This window comes from Symphodus melops (assembly GCF_947650265.1).
Source record: "Symphodus melops genome assembly, chromosome: 20".
Classification (NCBI taxonomy): domain Eukaryota; kingdom Metazoa; phylum Chordata; class Actinopteri; order Labriformes; family Labridae; genus Symphodus; species Symphodus melops.
In genome coordinates, this window is record NC_136710.1 from 867,257 (window position 1) to 890,476 (window position 23,220).

The 23,220-nt window shown below is 44.4% G+C and overlaps 3 protein-coding genes across 3 annotated transcripts in view; 1 reads left to right on the plus strand and 2 right to left on the minus strand.

Annotated features, from left to right (window-relative positions):
• The window catches only part of LOC306841066 (butyrophilin subfamily 3 member A2-like), a 74,497-nt gene that overhangs the window by 15,926 nt on the left and 35,351 nt on the right, over positions 1 to 23,220 (plus strand). The gene's annotated exons all lie outside the window — the stretch shown is intronic.
• Positions 7,430 to 9,492, minus strand: LOC306841078 (type-2 ice-structuring protein-like). Its single transcript, XM_079370729.1, has 6 exons — positions 9,354 to 9,492; positions 8,848 to 8,883; positions 8,445 to 8,642; positions 8,192 to 8,326; positions 7,862 to 7,970; positions 7,430 to 7,767 (listed from the first exon to the last, which is right to left on the minus strand). The coding sequence occupies exons 3-6, from the start codon at positions 8,631 to 8,633 to the stop codon at positions 7,697 to 7,699; spliced, it is 504 nt and encodes a 167-aa protein (XP_079226855.1). The 5' UTR covers positions 8,634 to 8,642; positions 8,848 to 8,883; positions 9,354 to 9,492; the 3' UTR covers positions 7,430 to 7,696.
• On the minus strand, positions 15,119 to 17,897 carry LOC306841073 (type-2 ice-structuring protein-like). Its single transcript, XM_079370722.1, has 7 exons — positions 17,768 to 17,897; positions 17,611 to 17,695; positions 17,097 to 17,132; positions 16,719 to 16,891; positions 16,314 to 16,448; positions 15,679 to 15,787; positions 15,119 to 15,499 (listed from the first exon to the last, which is right to left on the minus strand). Exons 2-7 carry the CDS (start codon positions 17,672 to 17,674, stop codon positions 15,429 to 15,431), a joined length of 588 nt encoding a protein of 195 aa, XP_079226848.1. The 5' UTR covers positions 17,675 to 17,695; positions 17,768 to 17,897; the 3' UTR covers positions 15,119 to 15,428.

Consider the following 23,220-nt stretch of genomic DNA (forward strand, 5'->3'; position numbering starts at 1 on the left):
ATCGTGGGTGGTGGCAGGGGTGGTGGCAGGGGTGGTGGCAGGGGTGGTGGCAGGGGTGGTGGCAGGGGTGGTGGCGGTAGCAGGGGCGGTAGCAGGGGCGGGGGCGGTAGCAGGGGCGGTAGCAGGGACGTGGGCGACACCCCCACCTCTTCTGAACATCGAGCTCTCCTGGAGGACACACAGATGAGTTAACGACACCAAACACGTCATGATACAGAGCTTCTTAGAAACATGTCAGACCGAGGGCTGAGCCTGGTTGCTTCATACTTCATACATATAACCATGAAACACAGGGCCTGTTGTCAGGTAACACTACAGAAGAGGAATTAAATGTCTTCTCATGAATCATGTGGAGGTCATGCTCACCTGCTGGTGCGGCCTCAGGTTCCGGCTCTGCAGCAGCTGGAAAGTTTGACACTTCAGTTATCGGCCTGAATAGTTCCTGATATCATCACGTGAATATGACCACGACATGTTACACGTGCAGGGCCGTGTCCAGAGGGGGGGTTGGCATGGGCCCCCCCTTGAAGGCTGATTGGCCACCCCAAAATCCAAATCTCTGATTGGCTGTTTTCTTAATCAGAGACTTACATTCAAATCAACTATTCTGTTTGTTGTCTCATGTCAGCAGGAAGTTCTCTTTACGAGTTAACGTCCTCACTTTGTTTTGTCAATGAATTCTGTTAAGAATAAATACTTTAATCTTTACATAATAAAATAAAGTAAATACTCGTGCACACTGTGTTACTTGTGTAGAAATGGTGAAAAATGAAATAGCATTCCTGAGCCCCCGAAACTACATGCCCCCCTTCCATAAGTCCGAGTCCCAGGGGGGCCAAAGTCTGGACGCGGCCCTGCCTCCATGTTTCATCCTCACCTTCAGCGCTGCTCAGAGCCATCATGGCACAGAGGAGAGCAGAGACAGCCAGGAGCTTCAACATGGTGACGTGGATGAGATGATGCTGAAGAGGAATCAACAGACGTGTCAGTGATGAAGAGTCTTTAAGACCGTTGAAAAGGTGCAGCAGATTTACCTTCTTGTCTTCCGTCTCAGCGTGGCTTCAAGCTGTCCGAGTGTGGATACTTCACAGGAGCAGCAGCAGCTCTTAAATACCACTTCTTATCTCAGCATCTCCAAAAACAAGGAAGTGAACCCAGGCTTACAACACTGACCTGGCAGACAAACGTCTCCTGACAACCGTGAGACTTTATTTCCTCTAGTTTTAATACAAATCTTTGTGTGGGGTATGACTATAAGGAAAGGAGCCACAGATGGACTCTGGACCTGGGCAGTCCATTGAAGGACTACAGCTTCCATACATGTGGTACACACCAACCACTGGGCCATCATGAGTCCTTTTCTTTCATTCCAATGATGCAGATATTGCAACGCCGTGACCTTGCCTCCAACTTGTTGTTTTTTTGGGGCATCTTATAGTGACACGGTTATCAACAGACTACTTGTTTATCTGAACAGTTAGTGTGGGCTTTACATATCACAAGCGTTTTTCTGAAGTTAGTAGTTCCAGTGAGCAGCTCGACCAAACTCCGTCTTCACATGGCGCTGCCCTAACAGGAAGTCCCCCATATTGAGTCCATATTGTGTAGTCTATACGTTGTTCAACAGGTGTACTGTACGTATGGTCGGACTCTGAATGGACCTACTGGCCTGGGGCCCCAAGCAGTAACCTGCGTTGCCTGTTGACAAGCAGCTCATGTGGTGTTTGAGCAGTAACAGCTTCGTCTTCATTGTTTGGTTCAATAGCCTTGTTTCCACACAGCAGTCCAGTACGGATCACTACAGTTTGGTACGGTTTGGTACGATTAAGCCTGATCCTGTTTGTGTTTCCGTAGCCACCCGTGCCCTATTTGGTAGGCGGCGTGTAAGCCGGATGACGATAGTCGCTATGCAAATATCGTCATGTGACAGCAGCTAACTGCTAACCGCTAACTAATAAATTCAGCAAAGGAGAAAAACACGACACAAACAAAACCAACGCTGGACACATCCAGCAGTTCATCTCCTCTGTCACTGTCATGTGACTCTTTATTACAAGAACTCAATCCAGCTTTGTTTCAGAGAAGGCTGTGTGCGGTGAGTACAAATACACACGTAAACAATCAGCTGTGTTACAGTCAATGGTTTAAACACGGCAGAGTATTGTTTGCCGACGTAACACGGGAAGTGACGATTCTTTCAACCAATCAGAGGACTGCAGTTTTTAGCTCCACCTTTTCGGGTCGGCTCCACATTCTTGGCACCCCAACGGAAGGGTCCCAAGAAGTGGGACGGTACGGATCGGTTATTTGGGAATCTTTCCCGGGATTAGTCTATGGAAATGCCACAAAATGTGCGCTGTACTGAGACAAACAAAGTCTTTTCCACCATGTTTTGCAGTTTAGAGTCTCTGTGAATCAGGTGAACTGTGAAGCATCTGGACTGAAAGTCAGGATTAAAAACTGGACGACCGTCCTTTGACCTTTGATGGATTTCAGAATCGAGGTGAAGCAGGGTAATGCTTTCTCTTGAGGATAAACGTTTGTCTTCACCATGATGTGGAGTAAAATAAAACGACATCCCTGATGAAATAACTCTCCAACTTCTCCGTTGGACTTGTTATCAGATGTTTGTACTTCTCCAAACACTTGTTGGCTCAGGACGTTGGTAAATGACAGAAATCTAAAAGTCACATTTGAATGATAATGATCCAACAGCAATTTATAGATGTCACAACTCTGCTGTGAGGCCATGATGAAGAAAGGTATCTAGTTAAAAAAACAAACTTTAAAAAATGACAAGACAACTCTTGAGACATTTGTCACACGTGTCTCCTGAGGGTAAAACACGACGAGAGAAACAAAAGACACTAAAGTGGCGAACAAAGCAACCGGGTCCTCTACACGACGCTATAATGAGAATATGTCTTTATTTCAATGCTTTGTCTTTTTCAACAGAATCACATTATGAACTCAAGAGTGGAATAAGGTATACTGGAATATTCCCCTAAAGAGAATGGACAACTAACATTTTTTAAAACTGTGTTTCTTCAGGGTGACTTTATGGCTGTGAAATATAATCATAGTACTTCCATGTCAGGGTCTGATCCATGTCAGGGTCTGATCCATGTCAGGGTCTGATCCATGTCCTGGTCTGATCCATGTCCTGGTCTGATCCATGTCAGGGTCTGGTCCATGTCAGGGTCTGATCCATGTCAGGGTCTGATCCATGTCAGGGTCTGGTCCATGTCAGGGTCTGATCCATGTCCTGGTCTGATCCATGTCAGGGTCTGGTCCATGTCAGGGTCTGATACATATCAGGGTCTAATCCATGTCAGGGTCGGTTCCATGTCAGGGTCTGATCCATGTTAGGGTTTGATCCATGTCAGGGTCTGATCCATGTCTGGTTATATCCATGTCAGGGTCTGGTCCATGTCAGGGTTTGATCCATGTCCGGGTTTGATCCATGTCCTGGTCTGATCCATGTCAGGGTCTGGTCCATGTCAGGGTCTGATACATATCAGGGTCTAATCCATGTCAGGGTCGGTTCCATGTCAGGGTCTGATCCATGTTAGGGTTTGATCCATGTCAGGGTCTGATCCATGTCTGGTTATATCCATGTCAGGGTCTGGTCCATGTCAGGGTTTGATCCATGTCCGGGTTTGATCCATGTCAGGGTCTGATCCATGTCAGGGTCTGATCCATGTCAGGGTCTGGTCCATGTCAGGTTCTGATCCATGTCAAGGTCTGGTCCATGTCAGGGTCTGATCCATGTCAGGGTCTGGCCCATGTCAGGGTCTGATCCATGTCAGGGTCTGATCCTTATCAAGGTCTGATCCATGTCAGGTTCTGATCCATGTCAGATTCTGATCCATGTCAGCTGCAGTGGTATCATTAGAAGATACAGAACCATTGAATCACTATAAACAGCTCCAGCAGCATGTGTAGTATGAAGATCAATCCCTGATGAAGGCATCATGCTGAGATGTGTCAGTGTAATAAAGTCATCATACTACAGGTGCTGCTGGAGTTGTTTGACCTCTTCAGGCCTTTCACTGCCTCTGCACAGAGTTAGTGAATGTAGTTTGTGCCAGATAATCCTCCTCTGCTTCTTCAAGGTGTGAACAGTTAAGTGTTTTAGACAGAGGCCTCAGGCCGGAGACTTAGAAACAAGGTTAGTGTTTAAACAGATGAAAAGATGAGGGAGGGAACTTCTGTCCAGTGCATCTTCACTCAGCAGAAAGAGGAAGAGACCAGACTCCAAAAGAGTCCATGACAGAAGCACAGTGCCACACTGCCTCCTGCTGGCAAAACTGAGATTTGTAGTTCGATTTCAATTGAAACTTTGTGTCCATCAAAGACAGAATTAACTGGCCCGTATGGCTCATATTCCAGGGTCCTTTAGAACTCCTAATATAAGACATACACAAAATATTCAGATGTGACAACAGTTCTGGAGAGGAGGGGCCGAGGGAGATGGCTCTCTCCAATGTTTTGAATCTGGACTGCAGTACCCATGTTAGACACCAGGTGTCACTGTTACATGATACTTCTTTTATTAACAAAGATTCCTCAAGTGATTTTTAAAGAGCATATTGCAGGTTAAAGACAAAACGTAACTATTCAGAGGGAAAATATGTTAACAATACTGTTTTTAAAGAAATTCAGAAATTAATAACCCTGTGCGTGAGAGAGAGAGAGAGAGAGAGAGAGAGAGAGAGAGAGAGAGAGAGAGAGAGAGAGAGGAGAGAGAGAGAGAGAGAGAGAGAGAGAGAGAGAGAGAGAGAGAGAGAGAGAGAGAGAGAGAGAGAGAGAGAGAGAGAGAGAGAGAGAGAGAGAGAGAGAGAGAGAGAGAGAGAGAGAGAGAGAGAGAGAGAGAGAGACATAGAACCCGATTACACAGCCTGTGCAAATGCAGCACTATGTCTTTATTGTTTATTCCTGATGTAGCCCAGTGCTCACGTTGTTATAGAAAATACAGTGTATGGTGCAGAATGCTCATGATGTGAGTTCACAGCGCACGTCCACTGAACGTTATCCACACAAACATGCACAACAGCACACACACTCCACAGTTTAATGCGTGCTTTTGCACATATATTAGGCTACTACAAAAAGTTTAACATTTTAATGGGATAGAGGACCGACAGACGTAAAGCTTGTGTTTCGGTTTGTTTCCAAACTGCGCGTTCCGTCTTTCCCCACTGCGCACACACACACACAGACAGACACACACACACACACACACACACACACACACACACACACACGCACACACACACACGCACACGCTCTCTTGCAACAGAGTTGGATTTATAATAAATCGTATGACTACATATATTAATACAGACTGTCCGGTGTCTATTACGCGCAAACTAGAGAATATAACAGAGGATTCCAGCAGATCAAATCATTAAATGCTTGTCTGCTGATAGAATATTAGGCCTTTTTCTGCTTATAATCAAAGTGTTTTAATCCAATTGTTTGAGATTTTAGTTCAGAGGTTAAAGGTATTCTGTAAAGAGGGCTTGCAGAAGTGAGTGCACATTACAACATGTGTTTTGATGTTGCCCTTTAAAATGAATCACTCACCACCAAATCAAACATAGGTTTAGTTTAAGGCCCTGAATAGTTAATAGTGACTCACCCACATTGATAGGTTCAGTGGACCTTGATAGTTAATCACTCAAATGGTTTGTTGCTTAAAAGGAAATGATTACTAGACTAGATGTCTTCTTGTGATAAGAAACAGGCCAGGTAGGATGTGTCTTCCCCTAAAGAAGGACAAAGGATTCGGGAGTATGATGCACCAATGAGAGAAGAGGAACGGGACACGTAGTGTTGAACCCAGAGACTCTGTAGATAGATAGATAGATAGATAGATAGATAGATAGATAGATAGATAGATAGATACTTTATTGATCCCGAGGGAAATTCAGTTTCTGTAACTTCTATTCTTGATTCATCAGGTTCATAAACTCTGTTAACCTGAAAGAGACGCCTCCAGTCATTCCTCTCATCCATCAAAAGAACGCGCAGAGAGATTTGAGGTAATTATTTAGAGGAGTCAGATTTCTATTTACAACATTTAGGAAAAGGATTAAATAGGAACTTTTATCCTTCACTTGGTGACCCCGACGATGGGGGATGAGGTTTAACGGAGGACGTAAGTATTGATTAATTTATGAAAATGTTTTGAAATATGTTTCATTCAAATGTATTAATTTCTTAAGGTGGTAGAACAACTGCATTGAAGTCTATCGTACAACGAGAGGTCTCACAAAAACCAAAGGTGAACACAAACCTTTTCCATAAAATTGTCCACATTGAAAATCTAAATTATCGTTGTCTGGTTTGGGTATAGACGGTTGTTAATGTCTAAATTTAGAAAATTGAATCAAGAATACAAGTAAGCGATCGAACAGAAGGCCGTACGAAGAGAAGTCAGGGGCGAGAGACTGGCTGTGAACCCAGGGGCGAGAGACTGGTTAGAAAGCCAGGGGCGAGAGACTGGCTGGGATAAATGTTGGGCTGGGTCTTTTCTTTTGACGCTGAATGACAATGTCAAGAAGGCAACAGGTTGAGCGCTGGTCATTTCAGTTGACAGAGAACTGTGTGTGGGATCATTGGGGAGGTGGTGAACCAGCAGAAGTGTATTAAAACTGTTTGTGAGTCTGGGATAGAACCCCCAGTGACTGGCCGCAGTTGTCATTAGGACTGCTGTAGAAGCTTGCCAGTTAGGACTCCAAATAGGGCATTGCGTCCATACATTTTCTGCTGTTCACGTGTATATAGTGTTTTCTGTTGTGTGTTAATTTGAACTTAAGTTCTGCTCCTTAAGTACAAATATTTAGAAATATATATATTTTTTTGTCTCCTTTCTCTTTTCTCTCACTGGTTCAGAGAGTGGAAAGGGGAAAGGTAGGGTTTTTTTCTTCTACCCTGTTACCGGTATTTTGAGCAACACCTCTAGCTCTACCTGGTAAACCTGTGAGTAGATGTGTGTGTGTGCTGTTGATGCAGGTAGGATGTGTCTTCCCCGATAGAAGGACAAAGGATTCGAGAGTATGATGCACCAATGAGAGAAGAGGAACCAAACATCAGGAGGCGCATAATTTGGAAAGCTGCCCAATCAGAGGAAGGAAACCGCACATTCTTGAATGCATTATTTGGTTAGATATTCTCTGTCTAGTGTATAAAAGGGTTCAGGGAAAGATAGTCGGGGCTCAGACTTCATGAACTGACCAGGTAATCAACCGTTACAGGTCGACTCTGTTCCACTTTACATCTTTAAAAGTGTTCTTCTTTAGACATCTTTATTTTGGTTGGCAGAGAACTTTGAAAAATAAAAATGGCTACTCCTTCTTTGAAAGCTAAAAGCAGCACATGTTGGGATGATGATTTCACAGATGACACAGATTTATTTTTTTAATGCTTGAAGCGTTTTTATTTTGCTTAAGGAAGAAAAGATGAATTTCATAAAGAATGAAGTTGTGCTTAAAGCGTCCTTTCCATTACACATTCAGTCTGATCTTATTACGGGCACGAGGCCTCAGAGACCATCCAGCTCCTGCGTTCGTTACGTGTCGTTATCTTTCCTTAGCGTTACAGCGATAGAGGAGAAACAGAGGGAGAATAAAGAGATTCAGAGCGTTCCAGGTTCTTCATGCCTTTCGAGTCGGACCAGGACCAGAAATGTCTATCTCCTGTTTCTGACACAGACGGAGGGACGCTTATAGGAACACTGGAGATCATCCCAGCATTTGCGACCTGAGAATAACAGAAACATAGAACATAGATAAGCATTACAAAGACTAAAACATGCATGAACTCAAGCTCTCTGAGAATGTGATTTATGACTTACAGCTATAATTAATCTGCAGACAGTCCTGATTGCCAGCATTGTTTGGCTCCCCACGGCACCACCCTTTGTAGTTGAAGCGGGTACCATCACTCCAGCGCCAATGTCCCTCCTAGAAAAGACAACACATTAGAAAAACATTTAAGCATGAACACCCTCAACTGAATTAATCACTGTAGACAGCAGAAAGATCCCAGGACGTTTTGGTCAGACACAGCTCATTTACATATTTAAAGCTACAGACACAGAAACAGCCTGTTCTGAGCTGGGCTGAAATAGAGGGGTTTATAGACATGATCAAATACAGGATATCTGTGTTGGTTAATTACTTACACAACGCGCATCAGTGCCTCCGATCCAAGTCGCTGGATGCCCATTGGCTCTCCGTCTTATCAGCGCTCTGATCTGTTGATACTCGTGGTTAGAATGCACGGATGCCAGGTGTCCACGGAGGCGACGGCAGTTGTGCTAAAATAAACATTAAAAAAATCATTTAAAATCATTTCATCACATAGGAGGATACTGAAGTTGCACAGAAGTTAATTTAAGCAGAGTTAACTCTGCACTCTGCACGTTCATCTCTTACCTCGGCCTGATGCCAAGTCATAGGCCGTGAAACGTAGAGGAAGTAGCGACAACCGATCTTAGTCCAAGGGGAGCGGTAGCAGGGACGGTGGTGGTGGTGGTGGTGATGGTGGTGGTGGTGGTGGTGGTGGTGGTGGTGGTGGTGGCGGGTGGCGGTGGCGGTGGCGGCACCACCACCTCTTCTGAACATCGAGCTCTCCTGGAGGACACACACAGATGAGTTAACGACACCAAACACGTCATGATACAGAGCTTCTTAGAAACATGTCAGACCGAGGGCTGAGCCTGGTTGCTTCATGACATACTAAATACACATAACCATGAAACACAGGGCCTGTTGTCAGGTAACACTACAGAAGAGGAATTAAATGTCTTCTCATGAATCATGTGGAGGTCATGCTCACCTGCTGGTGCGGCCTCAGGTTCCGGCTCTGCAGCAGCTGGAAAGTTTGACACTTCAGTTATCGGCCTGAATAGTTCCTGACATCATCACGTGAATATGACCACGACATGTTACACGTGCAGGGCCGTGTCCAGAGGGGGGGGGGGGGGGGGGGGGGGTTGGCATGGGCCCCCCCTTGAAGGCTGATTGGCCACCCCAAAATCCCAATCTCTGATTGGCTGTTTTCTTAATCAGAGACTTACATTCAAATCAACTATTCTGTTTGGTCTCTCATGTCAGCAGGAAGTTCTCTTTACGAGTTAAAGTCCTCACTTTGTTTTGTCAATGAATTCTGTTAAGAATAAATACTTTAATCTTTACATAATAAAATAAAGTAAATACTCGTGCACACTGTGTAACTTGTGTAGTGTTCCTGAGCTCCCCAACCTAAATGCCCCCCCTCCATAAGTCTGAGTCCCAGGGGGGCCAAAGTCTGGACGCGGCCCTGCCTCCATGTTTCATCCTCACCTTCAGCGCTGCTCAGAGCCATCATGGCACAGAGGAGAGCAGAGACAGCCAGGAGCTTCAACATGGTGACGTGGATGAGATGATGCTGAAGAGGAATCAACAGACGTGTCAGTGATGAAGAGTCTTTAAGACCGTTGAAAAGGTGCAGCAGATTTACCTTCTCGTCTTATGTCTTAGCGTGGCTTCAATCTGTCCGAGTGTGGATACTTCACAGGAGCAGCAGCAGCTCTTAAATACCACTTCTTATCTCAGCATCTCCAAAAACAAGGAAGTGAACCCAGGCTTACAACACTGACCTGTCAGACATACGTCCCCTGACAACCTTGAGACTTTATTTCCTCCAGTTTTATAAGTTAATACAAATCTTTGTGTGGGGTATGACTATAAGGAAAGGAGCCACAGATGGACTCTGGACCTGGGCAGTCCATTGAAGGACTACAGCTTCCATACATGTGGTACACACCAACCACTGGGCCATCATGAGTCCTTTTCTTTCATTCCAATGATGCAGATATTGCAACGCCGTGACCTTGCCTCCAACTTGTTGTTTTCTTGGAGTTTTTTTGGGGCATCTTATAGTGACACGGTTATCAACAGACTGCTTGTTTATCTGAACAGTTAGTGTGGGCTTTACATATCACAAGCGTTTTTCTGAAGTTAGTAGTTCCAGTGAGCAGCTCGACCAAACTCCGTCTTCACATGGCGCTGCTCTAACAGGAAGTCCCCAATATTGAGTCCATATTGTGTAGTCTATACGTTGTTCAACAGGGGTACTGTACGTATGGTCGGACTCTGAATGGACCTACTGGCCTCGGGCCCCAAGCAGTAACCTGCATTGCCTGTTGACAAGCAGCTCATGTGGCGTTTGAGCAGTAACAGCTTCGTCTTCATTGTTTGGTTCAGTGATTTGATAGAAGTCTTTTCCACCATGTTTTGCAGTTTAGAGTCTCTGTGAATCAGGTGAACTGTGAAACTAGTTAAAAAAACAAAACTTTCAATAATGACAAGAGAACTCTTGAGACATTTTCACATTCTTGAATGGACTTCTTTGTAACTTTTTAGTATCCTCCTGTGATTCTGTCTTTTTACATTTGATGATCTCTTCTAAGACAAGTTACACAAATGACGAGGTCACAAACGAAGTCCAGAACCAACACTTTATTTTAGTATCACTGCTGTCACCTCGGTGGACACCTGGCATCTGTGCATTCGACTTTGGAGTTATGGAAGAATCAGATCGATGATCGTGAGAGGAATCAGTCCACTGACTTGGATTGGAGGCTCTGATGGGTGCTGGGTGAGTCAACGAGAAGTTCATGTTTGAATAATTTCCTCCTTTAGATGGCCACTAAAGGATTCAATCATTTTATAGGGTGAGCTGCTGACGCTGTCGTCCTCAGTGATCAGACATGAAGGAAACCTGCAGCAGCCAGTATGTCCTCCTTCTAACTTTAGATTCTAACATGGAGAGAGGTTAGAATGCAGAAAGCTTTACAGACCCATGCAGAGCTGGCTAAACACTGAAGCTACAGTGTCCACCACATGCAGAGCTGGCTAAACACTGAAGCTACAGTGTCCACCACATGCAGAGCTGGCTAAACACTGAAGCTACAGTGTCCACCACATGCAGAGCTGGCTAAACACTGAAGCTACAGTGTCCACCACATGCTGACCTGTGTGAGAGGAGGGGGGAGACAGCTCTCTGTGATGATTAGAGTTTAGACTGCAGTACTCATTTTAAACACTAGGGGGCAGAGTTACATGCTGCTCCTTTATATCCCTTAATTGGCAGAAAACTATAAATATTTTGGAAAATTAATTTAATTGTTTTATTTTGTACCTGATCAAAAACAACAGTTTCATGTTTCTTTTTAAACATGACCTTCATGTCGCTGTCGAGATACGTCCCTGTTTAGGGTATAAATTCTATGTTTATCTCCTTCTCTTTAAATGTCCTGTAACAACTTTTTCAAAAGATTTCAGAAACAATGATTGACCTCTTTCAAATAAGAATTAAATATTAAGTTTCAAATAAGTGAAGAAACTGAAAAGTAGTTTTTCACAGAAGCTGTACACAGAAGTCAGCTTTAACAATAATGAAACACTTTTTTATGTACTTTACGGCAGGACACAGAAATCATTAAAGGGTTCAGGACTATTTTCTGTTCAAAGCAAAAATGTTATACTTTGAACAAGGTCAGTGTGGAGCCTGAGTGTCAAAGGTCACGATGTAGGGTATTGATTACAGCAACAGCCTTCAGTGATGATTTTGCACCAGTGATGTAGCAGAAACGGAGTTTCTAACTCTGATGAAATGATGCGTTAACTTCCCTTTTAGAGTCCTTTATCTGGAGATGTAACTTCTCCCTCAGGTTCTCGGGGATGAGGAAGGTCCCTGGTTTACTGCTGGTCATGATGATGAGTGGATCTACAAGTCATGTCAGAAGGTCAAATACACAACGTTCAGTTCAACAGTGTCAAGAGTCCATCAGTATTAACTCACACATTCACACACTGATGGTAGAGGCTGCAGCGTAAAGAGTCCATCAGTATTAACTCATCCATTCATACACATTCACACACTGATGGTAGAGGCTGCAGAGTGAAGAGTCCGTCAGCATTAACTCATCCATTCACACACATTCGACTTCAGCTCTCAAGGAAGGCAGACGCTTTTTCTCTCCCTCCCTTATCTCGTCCTTGTGTGTGTTCCCATTGCTTCTGTCTCGTCTGATACTGGAGTGTTTCTTCTTTCTGTCTCTCCGGAATTGAGCTAATATGGAATTAATAAGCTGGTCTCTCAACGCAATTGACAAGGAGTCCACCTGTACGTGATGGATCCGTGGAGTACATGGAGAGTCATGTGCCTGGGAGTGCTTTCGGTGGAAGATGTTGAGGATGTGTACATATTCGGCTTCATGTTCACCGGGCTTGTGCTGATTGGCCTTGGCATAGCCCTGGTGTACCGGGAAATTGGGAAGACGGCAGTTCTGGCGGGAGCACCGAGGCTGCCGGTCATGATGATCAAGATGGGCAAAGCTGTTGGAGCACAGACTGTGGCACTGGCAGAGCTAGGCCGAAGGATGGATGGAATCTGGGGAAAGCTCACTGCGATGCAAGGCAAGTTGAACCTGTTGAGAGCCGGACTTGATGGTAGAGGCTGCTGCAGAGTAAAGAGTCCATCAGTATTAACTCATCCATTCATACACACTCACACACAGAATACAAAGCAGTGGGAGCATCTCTGGGTTAAGTGGCATGTCAGGTTCTGATCCATGTCAGGGTCTGATCCATGTCAGGGTCTGATCCATGTCAAGGTCTGATCCATGTCAGGTTCTGATCCATGTCATGGTCTGATCCATGTCAGGTTCTGATCCATGTCAGCTGCAGTGGTATCATTAGAAGATACAGAACCATTGAATCACTATAAACAGCTCCAGCAGCACGTGTAGTATGAAGATCAATCCCTGATGAAGGCATCATGCTGAGATGTGTCAGTGTAATAAAGTCATCATACTACAGGTGCTGCTGGAGTTGTTTGACCTCTTCAGGCCTTTCACTGCCTCTGCACAGAGTTAGTGAATGTAGTTTGTGCCAGATAATCCTCCTCTGCTTCTTCAAGGTGTGAACAGTTAAGTGTTTTAGACAGAGGCCTCAGGCCGGAGACTTAGAAACAAGGTTAGTGTTTAAACAGATGAAAAGATGAGGGAGGCAACTTCTGTCCAGTGCATCTTCACTCAGCAGAAAGAGGAAGAGACCAGACTCCAAAAGAGTCCATGACAGAAGCACAGTGCCACACTGCCTCCTGCTGGCAAAACTGAGATTTGAGTTTGATTTCAATTGAAACTTTGTGTCCATCAAAGACAGAATTAACTGGCCCGTATGGCTCATATTCCAGGGTCCTTTAGAACTCCTAATATAAGACATACACAAAATATTCAGATGTGACAACAGTTCTGGAGAGGAGGGGCCGAGGGAGATGGCTCTCTCCAATGTTTTGAATCTGGACTGCAGTACCCATGTTAGACACCAGGTGTCACTGTTACATGATACTTCTTTTATTAACTTTCTCTGCCGATATGACGGCCCTTAGTAGTATTAGCGTAGCCTCTAGTACCACTGTTAGGAACCTAGGAGTTCTGTTTGATCAGGATATGTCCTTTGATTCATACATTAAACACATTTCAAGGACAGCTTATTTTCACCTTCGTAATATCTCTAAGATCAGACAGATCCTGTCACAAAATGATGCTGAAAAATTAGTTCATGCATTTGTTACCTCCAGGTTGGATTACTGTAATTCTATTTTAGCAGGGTGCTATGGTAAATCTCTAAAGACCCTTCAACTCGTCCAAAACGCTGCAGCTCGTGTTCTTACTAGAACGAGGAAAAGGGACCACATGACTCCTGTATTGGCTTCTCTCCATTGGCTCCCTATAAAATCTAGAATAGAATTTAAAATCCTTCTGCTCACCTACAAAGCTCTAAACGGTCAGGCACCATCGTATCTTAAAGAGTTAATTGTACCGTACTATCCGACAAGAACATGACGTTCCCAGAATGCAGGCCTGCTCGTGGTGCCTATAGTCTCTAAAAGTACTATGGGAGGTAGAGCCTTTAGTTATCAGGCTCCTTTGGAATCGTCTACCAGTCGGGGTCCGGGAGGCAGACACACTAGGTACTTTTAAGAATAGACTTCAAACTTTTCTTTTTGATAAATCTTATAGTTAGGGCTGGCTTAGGACCAGCTCATAGTTATGCTGCTATAGGCCTAGACTACCGGGGGAACTGGCACCAAGATCTCTTATCTCTCTTTCCCTCTTTCTCTCCCAGCTTTCATATCTTATTACTGCTTGTCTCTATCTTTATATTCTAACCTCTCCTTTTTCTGGGAGCTCCTGAGCTCTCTTAGGTTCCTTGGGACTGTTGGTGAGGATGGCCTGCCCAAACAACCCCCCCCCCCCCAACGAGGATGGCCTGCCCAGACCCCCCCCCCAACCTATCCTATCCTATTCTTCTTTCTGCATCTTGTCCCATTTTCAAGCCCAGCACAGTTTAGCAGATGGCTGTTCCGTCATGATCCGGGTCTGCTGAAGATTTTTGCCTGTTAAAAGGAAGTTTTTTCTTGCCATGACGGATTAAGCTGGGCTCTTGTAATATAGCCATCAGTAAGGTCCTTTACCTACTTTTTGTAAACATAACAATGAGCATGGTCTTGTTACCTGCTCTGTCGTTAATGTTAACAGACAATCAGTAAGGTCCTTTACCTGCTTTTGTAAAGTGTCTCGAGATAACGCCTGTTATGAATTGACGCTATATAAATAAAGATTGATTGATTGATTGATTAACAAAGATTCCTCAAGTTATTTTTAAGTATGGAATAACAATTTTTATTACCATTTGAAAACCTCAGTGTTATTCTAAATGTGGCTCTTGAGTGTCCCAGACTTTTGTCCACACAGTCATATTTCTTCTAAAGCATTTTTGATCAGGCATAAAAAGGGTTCTCTCTGTTCTAAGGACCCCAGGGTCATTTCCTGTTTTTGAAAAGGAGGGAAAGTTGCTCAAACTCAGGTAAGCTTTCTCATTTTTTAAGAACTCTGAAATAATTCTGCAATCAGGTGTGTTTCAACCGTTACAGGTCGACTCTGTTCCACTTTACATCTTTAAAAGTGTTCTACTTTAGACATCTTTATTTTGGTTAGCAGAGAACTTTGAAAAATAAAAATGGCTACTCCTTCTCTGAAAGCTAAAAGCAGCACATGTTGGGATGATGATTTCACAGATGACACAGATTTATTTTTTTAATGCTTGAAGCGTTTTTATTTTGCTTAAGGAAGAAAAGATGAATTTTAAAAAGAATGAAGTTGTGCTTAAAGCGTCCTTTCCATAACACATTCAGTCTGATCTTATTACGGGCACGAGGCCTCAGAGACCATCCAGCTCCTGCGTTCATTACGTGTCATTATCTTTCCTTAGCGTTACAGCGATAGAGGAGAAACAGAGAGAGAATAAAGAGATTCAGAGCGTTCCAGGTTCTTCATGCCTTTCGAGTCGGACCAGGACCAGACATGTCTATCTCCTGTTTCTGACGCAGACGGAGGGACGACTCAGCCAGCACTGGCCATCATCCCAGCATTTGCGGCCTGTGAATAACAGAAACATAGACCATGAGAACATAGAAAAGCATTACAAAGACTAGATAGATAGATAGATAGATAGATAGATAGATAGATAGATAGATAGATACTTTATTGATCCCGAGGGAAATTCAAGTAAAACATGCATGAACTCAAGCTCTCTGAGAATGTGATTTATGACTTACAGCTAAAGTTCATCTGCAGACAGTCCTGATTGCCAGCATTGTTTGGCTCCCCACAGCACCACCCTTTGTAGTTGAAGCGGGTACCATCACTCCAGCGCCAATGTCCCTCCTAGAAAAGACAACACATTAGAAAAACATTGAAGCATGAACACCCTCAACTCAATTAATCACTGTAGACAGCAGAAAGATCTCAGGACGTTTTGTTCAATGGACCAGACATAAAGGTCAGATATTATCCAGAATCATCCCTACATGTTCCTCTAACTCTAACATTTGTCTCTAATCTGTCTACAAACCCCCCAATGATGAGAAAAGTACATCCTTTTCGTCTTCTGCCTGCTCCACTTTTCAGAAAATGTGTGCTCAAACAGGCCGTTTGGAGATGTGCCCTTCATGACATCACAAAGGGCAGTAGCCCCTCCCCCAGGTGGGTGACCCTCCCACAGCTAGGTGTTTGTTCTGCCCTCTGAGTCTGCCTTCTCACCGTAAACAATAGGACATGAAGCCAGAAAGCAGCGAGTACACCCGAGCCCTTCCAGAGAGGGGGCGTGGTCAGACACAGCTCATTTACATATTTAAAGCTACAGAAACAGACATGATCAAATACAGGATATCTGTGTTGGTTAATTACTTACACAACGCGCATCAGTGCCTCCGATCCAAGTCACTGGCTCCCCATTGGCTCGCCGTTTAATCAGCGCTCTGATCTTACGATACTGGTGAGCCGAATGCACGGATGCCAGGTGTCCACCGAGGCGACGACAGTTTTGCTAAAATAAAGATAAATGGAAAAGTGTTGGTTCTGGTTCTGGACTTCCTGTATGACCAAATGTACAGGGACAGTCTCAAAGTCACTTTGTATGCTGCACGCCTCGTTATTTACTGATATCACAGTATAGTTTGTGAAACTTGCCTTTGGAGAGATCATCACATGTACATAATAAAAATATCAATAGTAAAAAGATTCATAGGAGGATTCTGAAGTTCCACAGAAGTTAATTCAAGCAGAGTTAACTGTGTTCTGCAGGTTCATCTCGTACCTCGGCCTGCTGCCAAGTCATAGGCCGTGAAATGTAGAGGAAGTAGCGACAACCGATCTTCGTCCAAGGGGAGCGGCAGGGGGGGCGAGGACGAGGGCGGTAGCAGGGACGTGGGCGGGGGCGGTAGCAGGGGCGGGGGCGGCACCCCCTCCTCTTCTGAACATCGAGCTCTCCTGGAGGACACACACAGATGAGTTAATGACACCAAACACGTCATGATACAGAGCTTCTTAGAAACATGTCAGACCGAGGGCTGAGCCTGGTTGCTTCATGACATACTTCATACATATAACCATGAAACACAGGGCCTGTTGTCAGGTAACACTATAGAAGAGGAATTAACTGTCTTCTCATGAATCATGTGGAGGTCATGCTCACCTGCTGGTGCGGTCTCAGGTTCCGGCTCTGCAGCAGCTGGAAAGTTTGACACTTCGGTTATCGGCCTGAATAGTTCCTGACATCATCACGTGAATATGACCACGACATGTTACACGTGCAGGGCCGTGTACAGAGGGGCGGGGGGTGACATGGGCCCCCCCTTGAAGGCCGATTGGCCACCCCAAAATCCAAATCTCTGATTGGCTGTTTTCTTAATCAGAGACTTACATTCAAATCAACTATTCTGTTTGTTCTCTCATGTCAGCAGGAAGTTCTCTTTACGAGTTAAAGTCCTCACTTTGTTTTGTCAATGAATTCTGTTAAGAATAAATACTTTAATCTTTACATAATAAAATAAAGTAAATACTCGTGCACACTGTGTAACTTGTGTAGAAATGGTGAAAAATGAAATGGCGTTCCTGAGCTCCCCAACCTACATGCCCCCCCTCCATAAGTCCGAGTCCCAGGGGGGCCAAAGTCTGGACGCGGCCCTGCCTCCATGTTTCATCCTCACCTTCAGCGCTGCTCAGAGCCATCATGGCACAGAGGAGAGCAGAGACAGCCAGGAGCTTCAACATGGTGACGTGGATGAGATGATGCTGAAGAGGAATCAACAGACGTGTCAGTGATGAAGAGTCTTTAAGACCGATGAAAAGGTGCAGCAGATTTACCTTCTCGTCTTCCGTCTCAGCGTGGCTTCAAGCTGTCCGAGTGTGGATACTTCACAGGAGCAGCAGCAGCTCTTAAATACCACTTCTTATCTCAGCATCTCCAAAAACAAGGAAGTGAACCCAGGCTTACAACACTGACCTGGCAGACAAACGTCTGCTGACAACCGTGAGACTTTATTTCCTCTAGTTTTAATACAAATCTTTGTGTGGGGTATGACTATAAGGAAAGGAGCCACAGATGGACTCTGGACCTGGGCAGTCCATTGAAGGACTACAGCTTCCATACATGTGGTACACACCAACCACTGGGCCATCATGAGTCCTTTTCTTTCATTCCAATGATGCAGATATTGCAACGCCGTGACCTTGCCTCCAACTTGTTGTTTTCTTGGAGTTTTTTGGGGCATCTTATAGTGACACGGTTATCAACAGACTACTTGTTTATCTGAACAGTTAGCGTGGGCTTAATATATCACAAGCGTTTTTCTGAAGTTAGTAGTTCCAGTGAGCAGCTCGACCAAACTCCATCTTCACATGGCGCTGCTCTAACAGGAAGTCCCCAATATTGAGTCCATATTGTGTAGTCTATACGTTGTTCAACAGGGGTACTGTACGTATGGTCGGACTCTGAATGGACCTACTGGCCTGGGGCCCCGAGCAGTAACCTGCGTTGCCTGTTGACAAGCAGCTCATGTGGCGTTTGAGCAGTAACAGCTTCGTCTTCATTGTTTGGTTCAGTGATTTGATAGAAGTCTTTTCCACCATGTTTTGCAGTTTAGAGTCTCTGTGAATCAGGTGAACTGTGAAACTAGTTAAAAAAACAAAACTTTCAATAATGACAAGAGAACTCTTGAGACATTTTCACATTCTTGAATAGACTTCTTTGTAACTTTTTAGTATCCTCCTGTGATTCTGTCTTTTTACATTTGATGATCTCTTCTAAGACAAGTTACACAAATGACGAGGTCACAAACGAAGTCCAGAACCAACACTTTATTTTAGTATCACTGCTGTCACCTCGGTGGACACCTGGCATCTGTGCATTCGACTTTGGAGTTATGGAAGAATCAGATCGATGATCGTGAGAGGAATCAGTCCACTGACTTGGATTGGAGGCTCTGATGGGTGCTGGGTGAGTCAACGAGAAGTTCATGTTTGAATAATTTCCTCCTTTAGATGGCCACTAAAGGATTCAATCATTTTATAGGGTGAGCTGCTGACGCTGTCGTCCTCAGTGATCAGACATGAAGGAAACCTGCAGCAGCCAGTATGTCCTCCTTCTAACTTTAGATTCTAACATGGAGAGAGGTTAGAATGCAGAAAGCTTTACAGACCCATGCAGAGCTGGCTAAACACTGAAGCTACAGTGTCCACCACATGCAGAGCTGGCTAAACATTTAAGCTACAGTGTCCACCACATGCAGAGCTGGCTAAACACTGAAGCTACAGTGTCTCTACATGCAGAGCTGGCTAAACACTGAAGCTACAGTGTCCACCACATGCAGAGCTGGCTAAACACTGAAGCTACAGTGTCTCTACATGCAGAGCTGGCTAAACACTGAAGCTACAGTGTCCACCACATGCAGAGCTGGCTAAACACTGAAGCTACAGTGTCCACCACATGCAGAGCTGGCTAAACACTGAAGCTACAGTGTCCACCACATGCAGAGCTGGCTAAACACTGAAGCTACAGTGTCCACCACATGCTGACCTGTGTGAGAGGAGGGGGGAGACAGCTCTCTGTGATGATTAGAGTTTAGACTGCAGTACTCATTTTAAACACTAGGGGGCAGAGTTACATGCTGCTCCTTTATATCCCTTAATTGGCAGAAAACTATAAATATTTTGGAAAATTAATTTAATTGTTTTATTTTGTACCTGATCAAAAACAACAGTTTCATGTTTCTTTTTAAACATGACCTTCATGTCGCTGTCGAGATACGTCCCTGTTTAGGGTATAAATTCTATGTTTATCTCCTTCTCTTTAAATGTCCTGTAACAACTTTTTCAAAAGATTTCAGAAACAATGATTGACCTCTTTCAAATAAGAATTAAATATTAAGTTTCAAATAAGTGAAGAAACTGAAAAGTAGTTTTTCACAGAAGCTGTACACAGAAGTCAGCTTTAACAATAATGAAACACTTTTTTATGTACTTTACGGCGGGACACAGAAACCATTAAAGGGTTCAGGACTATTTTCTGTTCAAAGCAAAAATGTTATACTTTGAACAAGGTCAGTGTGGAGCCAGAGTGTCAAAGGTCACGATGTAGGGTATTGATTACAGCAACAGCCTTCAGTGATGATTTTGCACCAGTGATGTAGCAGAAACGGAGTTTCTAACTCTGATGAAATGATGCGTTAACTTCCCTTTTAGAGTCCTTTATCTGGAGATGTAACTTCTCCCTCAGGTTCTCGGAGATGAGGAAGGTCCCTGTTTAACTGCTGGTCATGATGATGAGTGGATCTACAAGTCATGTCAGAAGGTCAAATACACAACGTTCAGTTCAACAGTGTCAAGAGTCCATCAGTATTAACTCATACACCTTCACACACTGATGGTAGAGGCTGCAGCGTAAAGAGTCCATCAGTATTAACTCATCCATTCATACACATTCACACACTGATGGTAGAGGCTGCAGAGTGAAGAGTCCGTCAGCATTAACTCATCCATTCATACACATTCGACTTCAGCTCTCAAGGAAGGCAGACGCTTTTTCTCTCCCTCCCTTATCTCGTCCTTGTGTGTGTTCCCATTGCTTCTGTCTCGTCTGATACTGGAGTGTTTCTTCTTTCTGTCTCTCCGGAATTTAGCTAACATGGAATTAATAAGCTGGTCTCTCAACGCAATTGACAAGGAGTCCACCTGCCCGGACGGAACGAACGCTGCTGGGTACGTGATGGATCCGTGGAGTACATGGAGAGTCATGTGCCTGGGAGTGCTTTCGGTGGAAGATGTTGAGGATGTGTACATATTCGGCTTCATGTTCACCGGCCTTGTGCTGATTGGCCTTGGCATAGCCTTGGTGTACCGGGAAATTGGGAAGACGGCAGTTCTGGCGGGAGCACCGAGGCTGCCGGTCATGATGATCGAGATGGGCAAAGCTGTTGGAGCACAGACTGTGGCACTGGCAGAGCTAGGCCGAAGGATGGATGGAATCTGGGGAAAGCTCACTGCGATGCAAGGCGAGTTGAACCTGTTGAGAGCCGGACTTGATGGTAGAGGCTGCTGCAGAGTAAAGAGTCCATCAGTATTAACTCATCCATTCATACACATTCACACACAGAATACAAAGCAGTGGGAGCATCTCTGGGTTAAGTGGCATGTCAGGTTCTGATCCATGTCAGGGTCTGATCCATGTCAGGGTCTGATCCATGTCAAGGTCTGATCCATGTCAGGGTCTGATCCATGTCAGGGTCTGATCCATGTCAAGGTCTGATCCATGTCAGGTTCTGATCCATGTCAGGTTCTGATCCATGTCAGGTTCTGATCCATGTCAGCTGCAGTGGTATCATTAGAAGATACAGAACCATTGAATCACTATAAACAGCTCCAGCAGCATGTGTAGTATGAAGATCAATCCCTGATGAAGGCATCATGCTGAGATGTGTCAGTGTAATAAAGTCATCATACTACAGGTGCTGCTGGGGTTGTTTGACCTCTTCAGGCCTTTCACTGCCTCTGCACAGAGTTAGTGAATGTAGTTTGTGCCAGATAATCCTCCTCTGCTTCTTCAAGGTGTGTACAGTTAAGTGTTTTAGACAGAGGCCTCAGGCCGGAGACTTAGAAACAAGGTTAGTGTTTAAACAGATGAAAAGATGAGGGAGGCAACTTCTGTCCAGTGCATCTTCACTCAGCAGAAAGAGGAAGAGACCAGACTCCAAAAGAGTCCATGACAGAAGCACAGTGCCACACTGCCTCCTGCTGGCAAAACTGAGATTTGTCGTTTGATTTCAATTGAAACTTTGTGTCCATCAAAGACAGAATGAACTGGCCCGTATGGCTCATATTCCAGGGTCCTTTAGAACTCCTAATATAAGACATACACAAAATATTCAGATGTGATAATAGTTCTGGAGAGGAGGGGCCGAGGGAGATGGCTCTCTCCAATGTTTTGAATCTGGACTGCAGTACCCATGTTAGACACCAGGTGTCACTGTTACATGATACTTCTTTTATTAACTTTCTCTGCCGATATGACGGCCCTTAGTAGTATTAGTGTAGCCTCTAGTACCACTGTTAGGAACCTAGGAGTTCTGTTTGATCAGGATATGTCCTTTGATTCATACATTAAACACATTTCAAGGACAGCTTATTTTCACCTTCGTAATATCTCTAAGATCAGACAGATCCTGTCACAAAATGATGCTGAAAAATTAGTTCATGCATTTGTTACCTCCAGGTTGGATTACTGTAATTCTATTTTAGCAGGGTGTTCTGGTAAATCTCTAAAGACCCTCCAACTCGTCCAAAACGCTGCAGCTCGTGTTCTTACTAGAACGAGGAAAAGGGACCACATGACTCCTGTATTGGCTTCTCTCCATTGGCTCCCTATAAAATCTAGAATAGAATTTAAAATCCTTCTGCTCACCTACAAAGCTCTAAACGGTCAGGCACCATCGTATCTTAAAGAGTTAATTGTACCGTACTATCCGACAAGAACATGACGTTCCCAGAATGCAGGCCTGCTCGTGGTGCCTATAGTCTCTAAAAGTACTATGGGAGGTAGAGCCTTTAGTTATCAGGCTCCTTTGGAATCGTCTACCAGTCGGGGTCCGGGAGGCAGACACACTAGGTACTTTTAAGAATAGACTTCAAACTTTTCTTTTTGATAAATCTTATAGTTAGGGCTGGCTTAGGACCAGCTCATAGTTATGCTGCTATAGGCCTAGACTACCGGGGGAACTGGCACCAGGATCTCTTATCTCTCTTTCCCTCTTTCTCTCCCAGCTTTCATATCTTATTACTGCTTGTCTCTATCTTTATATTCTAACCTCTCCTTTTTCTGGGAGCTCCTGAGCTCTCTTAGGTTCCTTGGGACTGTTGGTGAGGATGGCCTGCCCAAACAACCCCCCCCCCCCCAACGAGGATGGCCTGCCCAGACCCCCCCCCCCCCCCCCAACCTATCCTATCCTATTCTTCTTTCTGCATCTTGTCCCATTTTCAAGCCCAGCACAGTTTAGCAGATGTCTGTTCCGTCATGATCCGGGTCTGCTGAAGATTTCTGCCTGTTAAAAGGAAGTTTTTTCTTGCCATGACGGATTAAGCTGGGCTCTTGTAATATAGCCATCCGTCAGGTCCTTTACCTACTTTATGTAAACATAACAATGAGCATGGTCTTGTTACCTGCTCTGTCGTTAATGTTAACAGACAATCAGTAAGGTCCTTTACCTGCTTTTGTAAAGTGTCTCGAGATAACGCCTGTTATGAATTGACGCTATATAAATAAAGAT

What these genes read in the sequence shown, in the direction of transcription:
- LOC306841078 (XM_079370729.1), bottom strand. Translation starts at nt 8,633, where the DNA reads ATGTTCAGAAGAGGTGGTGGTGCCGCCACCGCCACCGCCACCCGCCAC. An exon ending in GAGGCACTGATGCGCGTTGT is followed by an intron (nt 7,971 to 8,191) that starts GTAAGTAATTAA and finishes TGTCTTTTCTAG; the next exon opens with GAGGGACATTGGCGCTGGAG. An exon ending in TCTGCAGATTAATTATAGCT is followed by an intron (nt 7,768 to 7,861) that starts GTAAGTCATAAA and finishes TGTTATTCTCAG; the next exon opens with GTCGCAAATGCTGGGATGAT.
- LOC306841073 (XM_079370722.1), bottom strand. Translation starts at nt 17,674, where the DNA reads ATGTTGAAGCTCCTGGCTGTCTCTGCTCTCCTCTGTGCCATGATGGCT. An exon ending in GGCTCTGAGCAGCGCTGAAG is followed by an intron (nt 17,133 to 17,610) that starts GTGAGGATGAAA and finishes CAAACTTTCCAG; the next exon opens with CTGCTGCAGAGCCGGAACCT. An exon ending in ACCTGAGACCGCACCAGCAG is followed by an intron (nt 16,892 to 17,096) that starts GTGAGCATGACC and finishes TGTGTCCTCCAG; the next exon opens with GAGAGCTCGATGTTCAGAAG.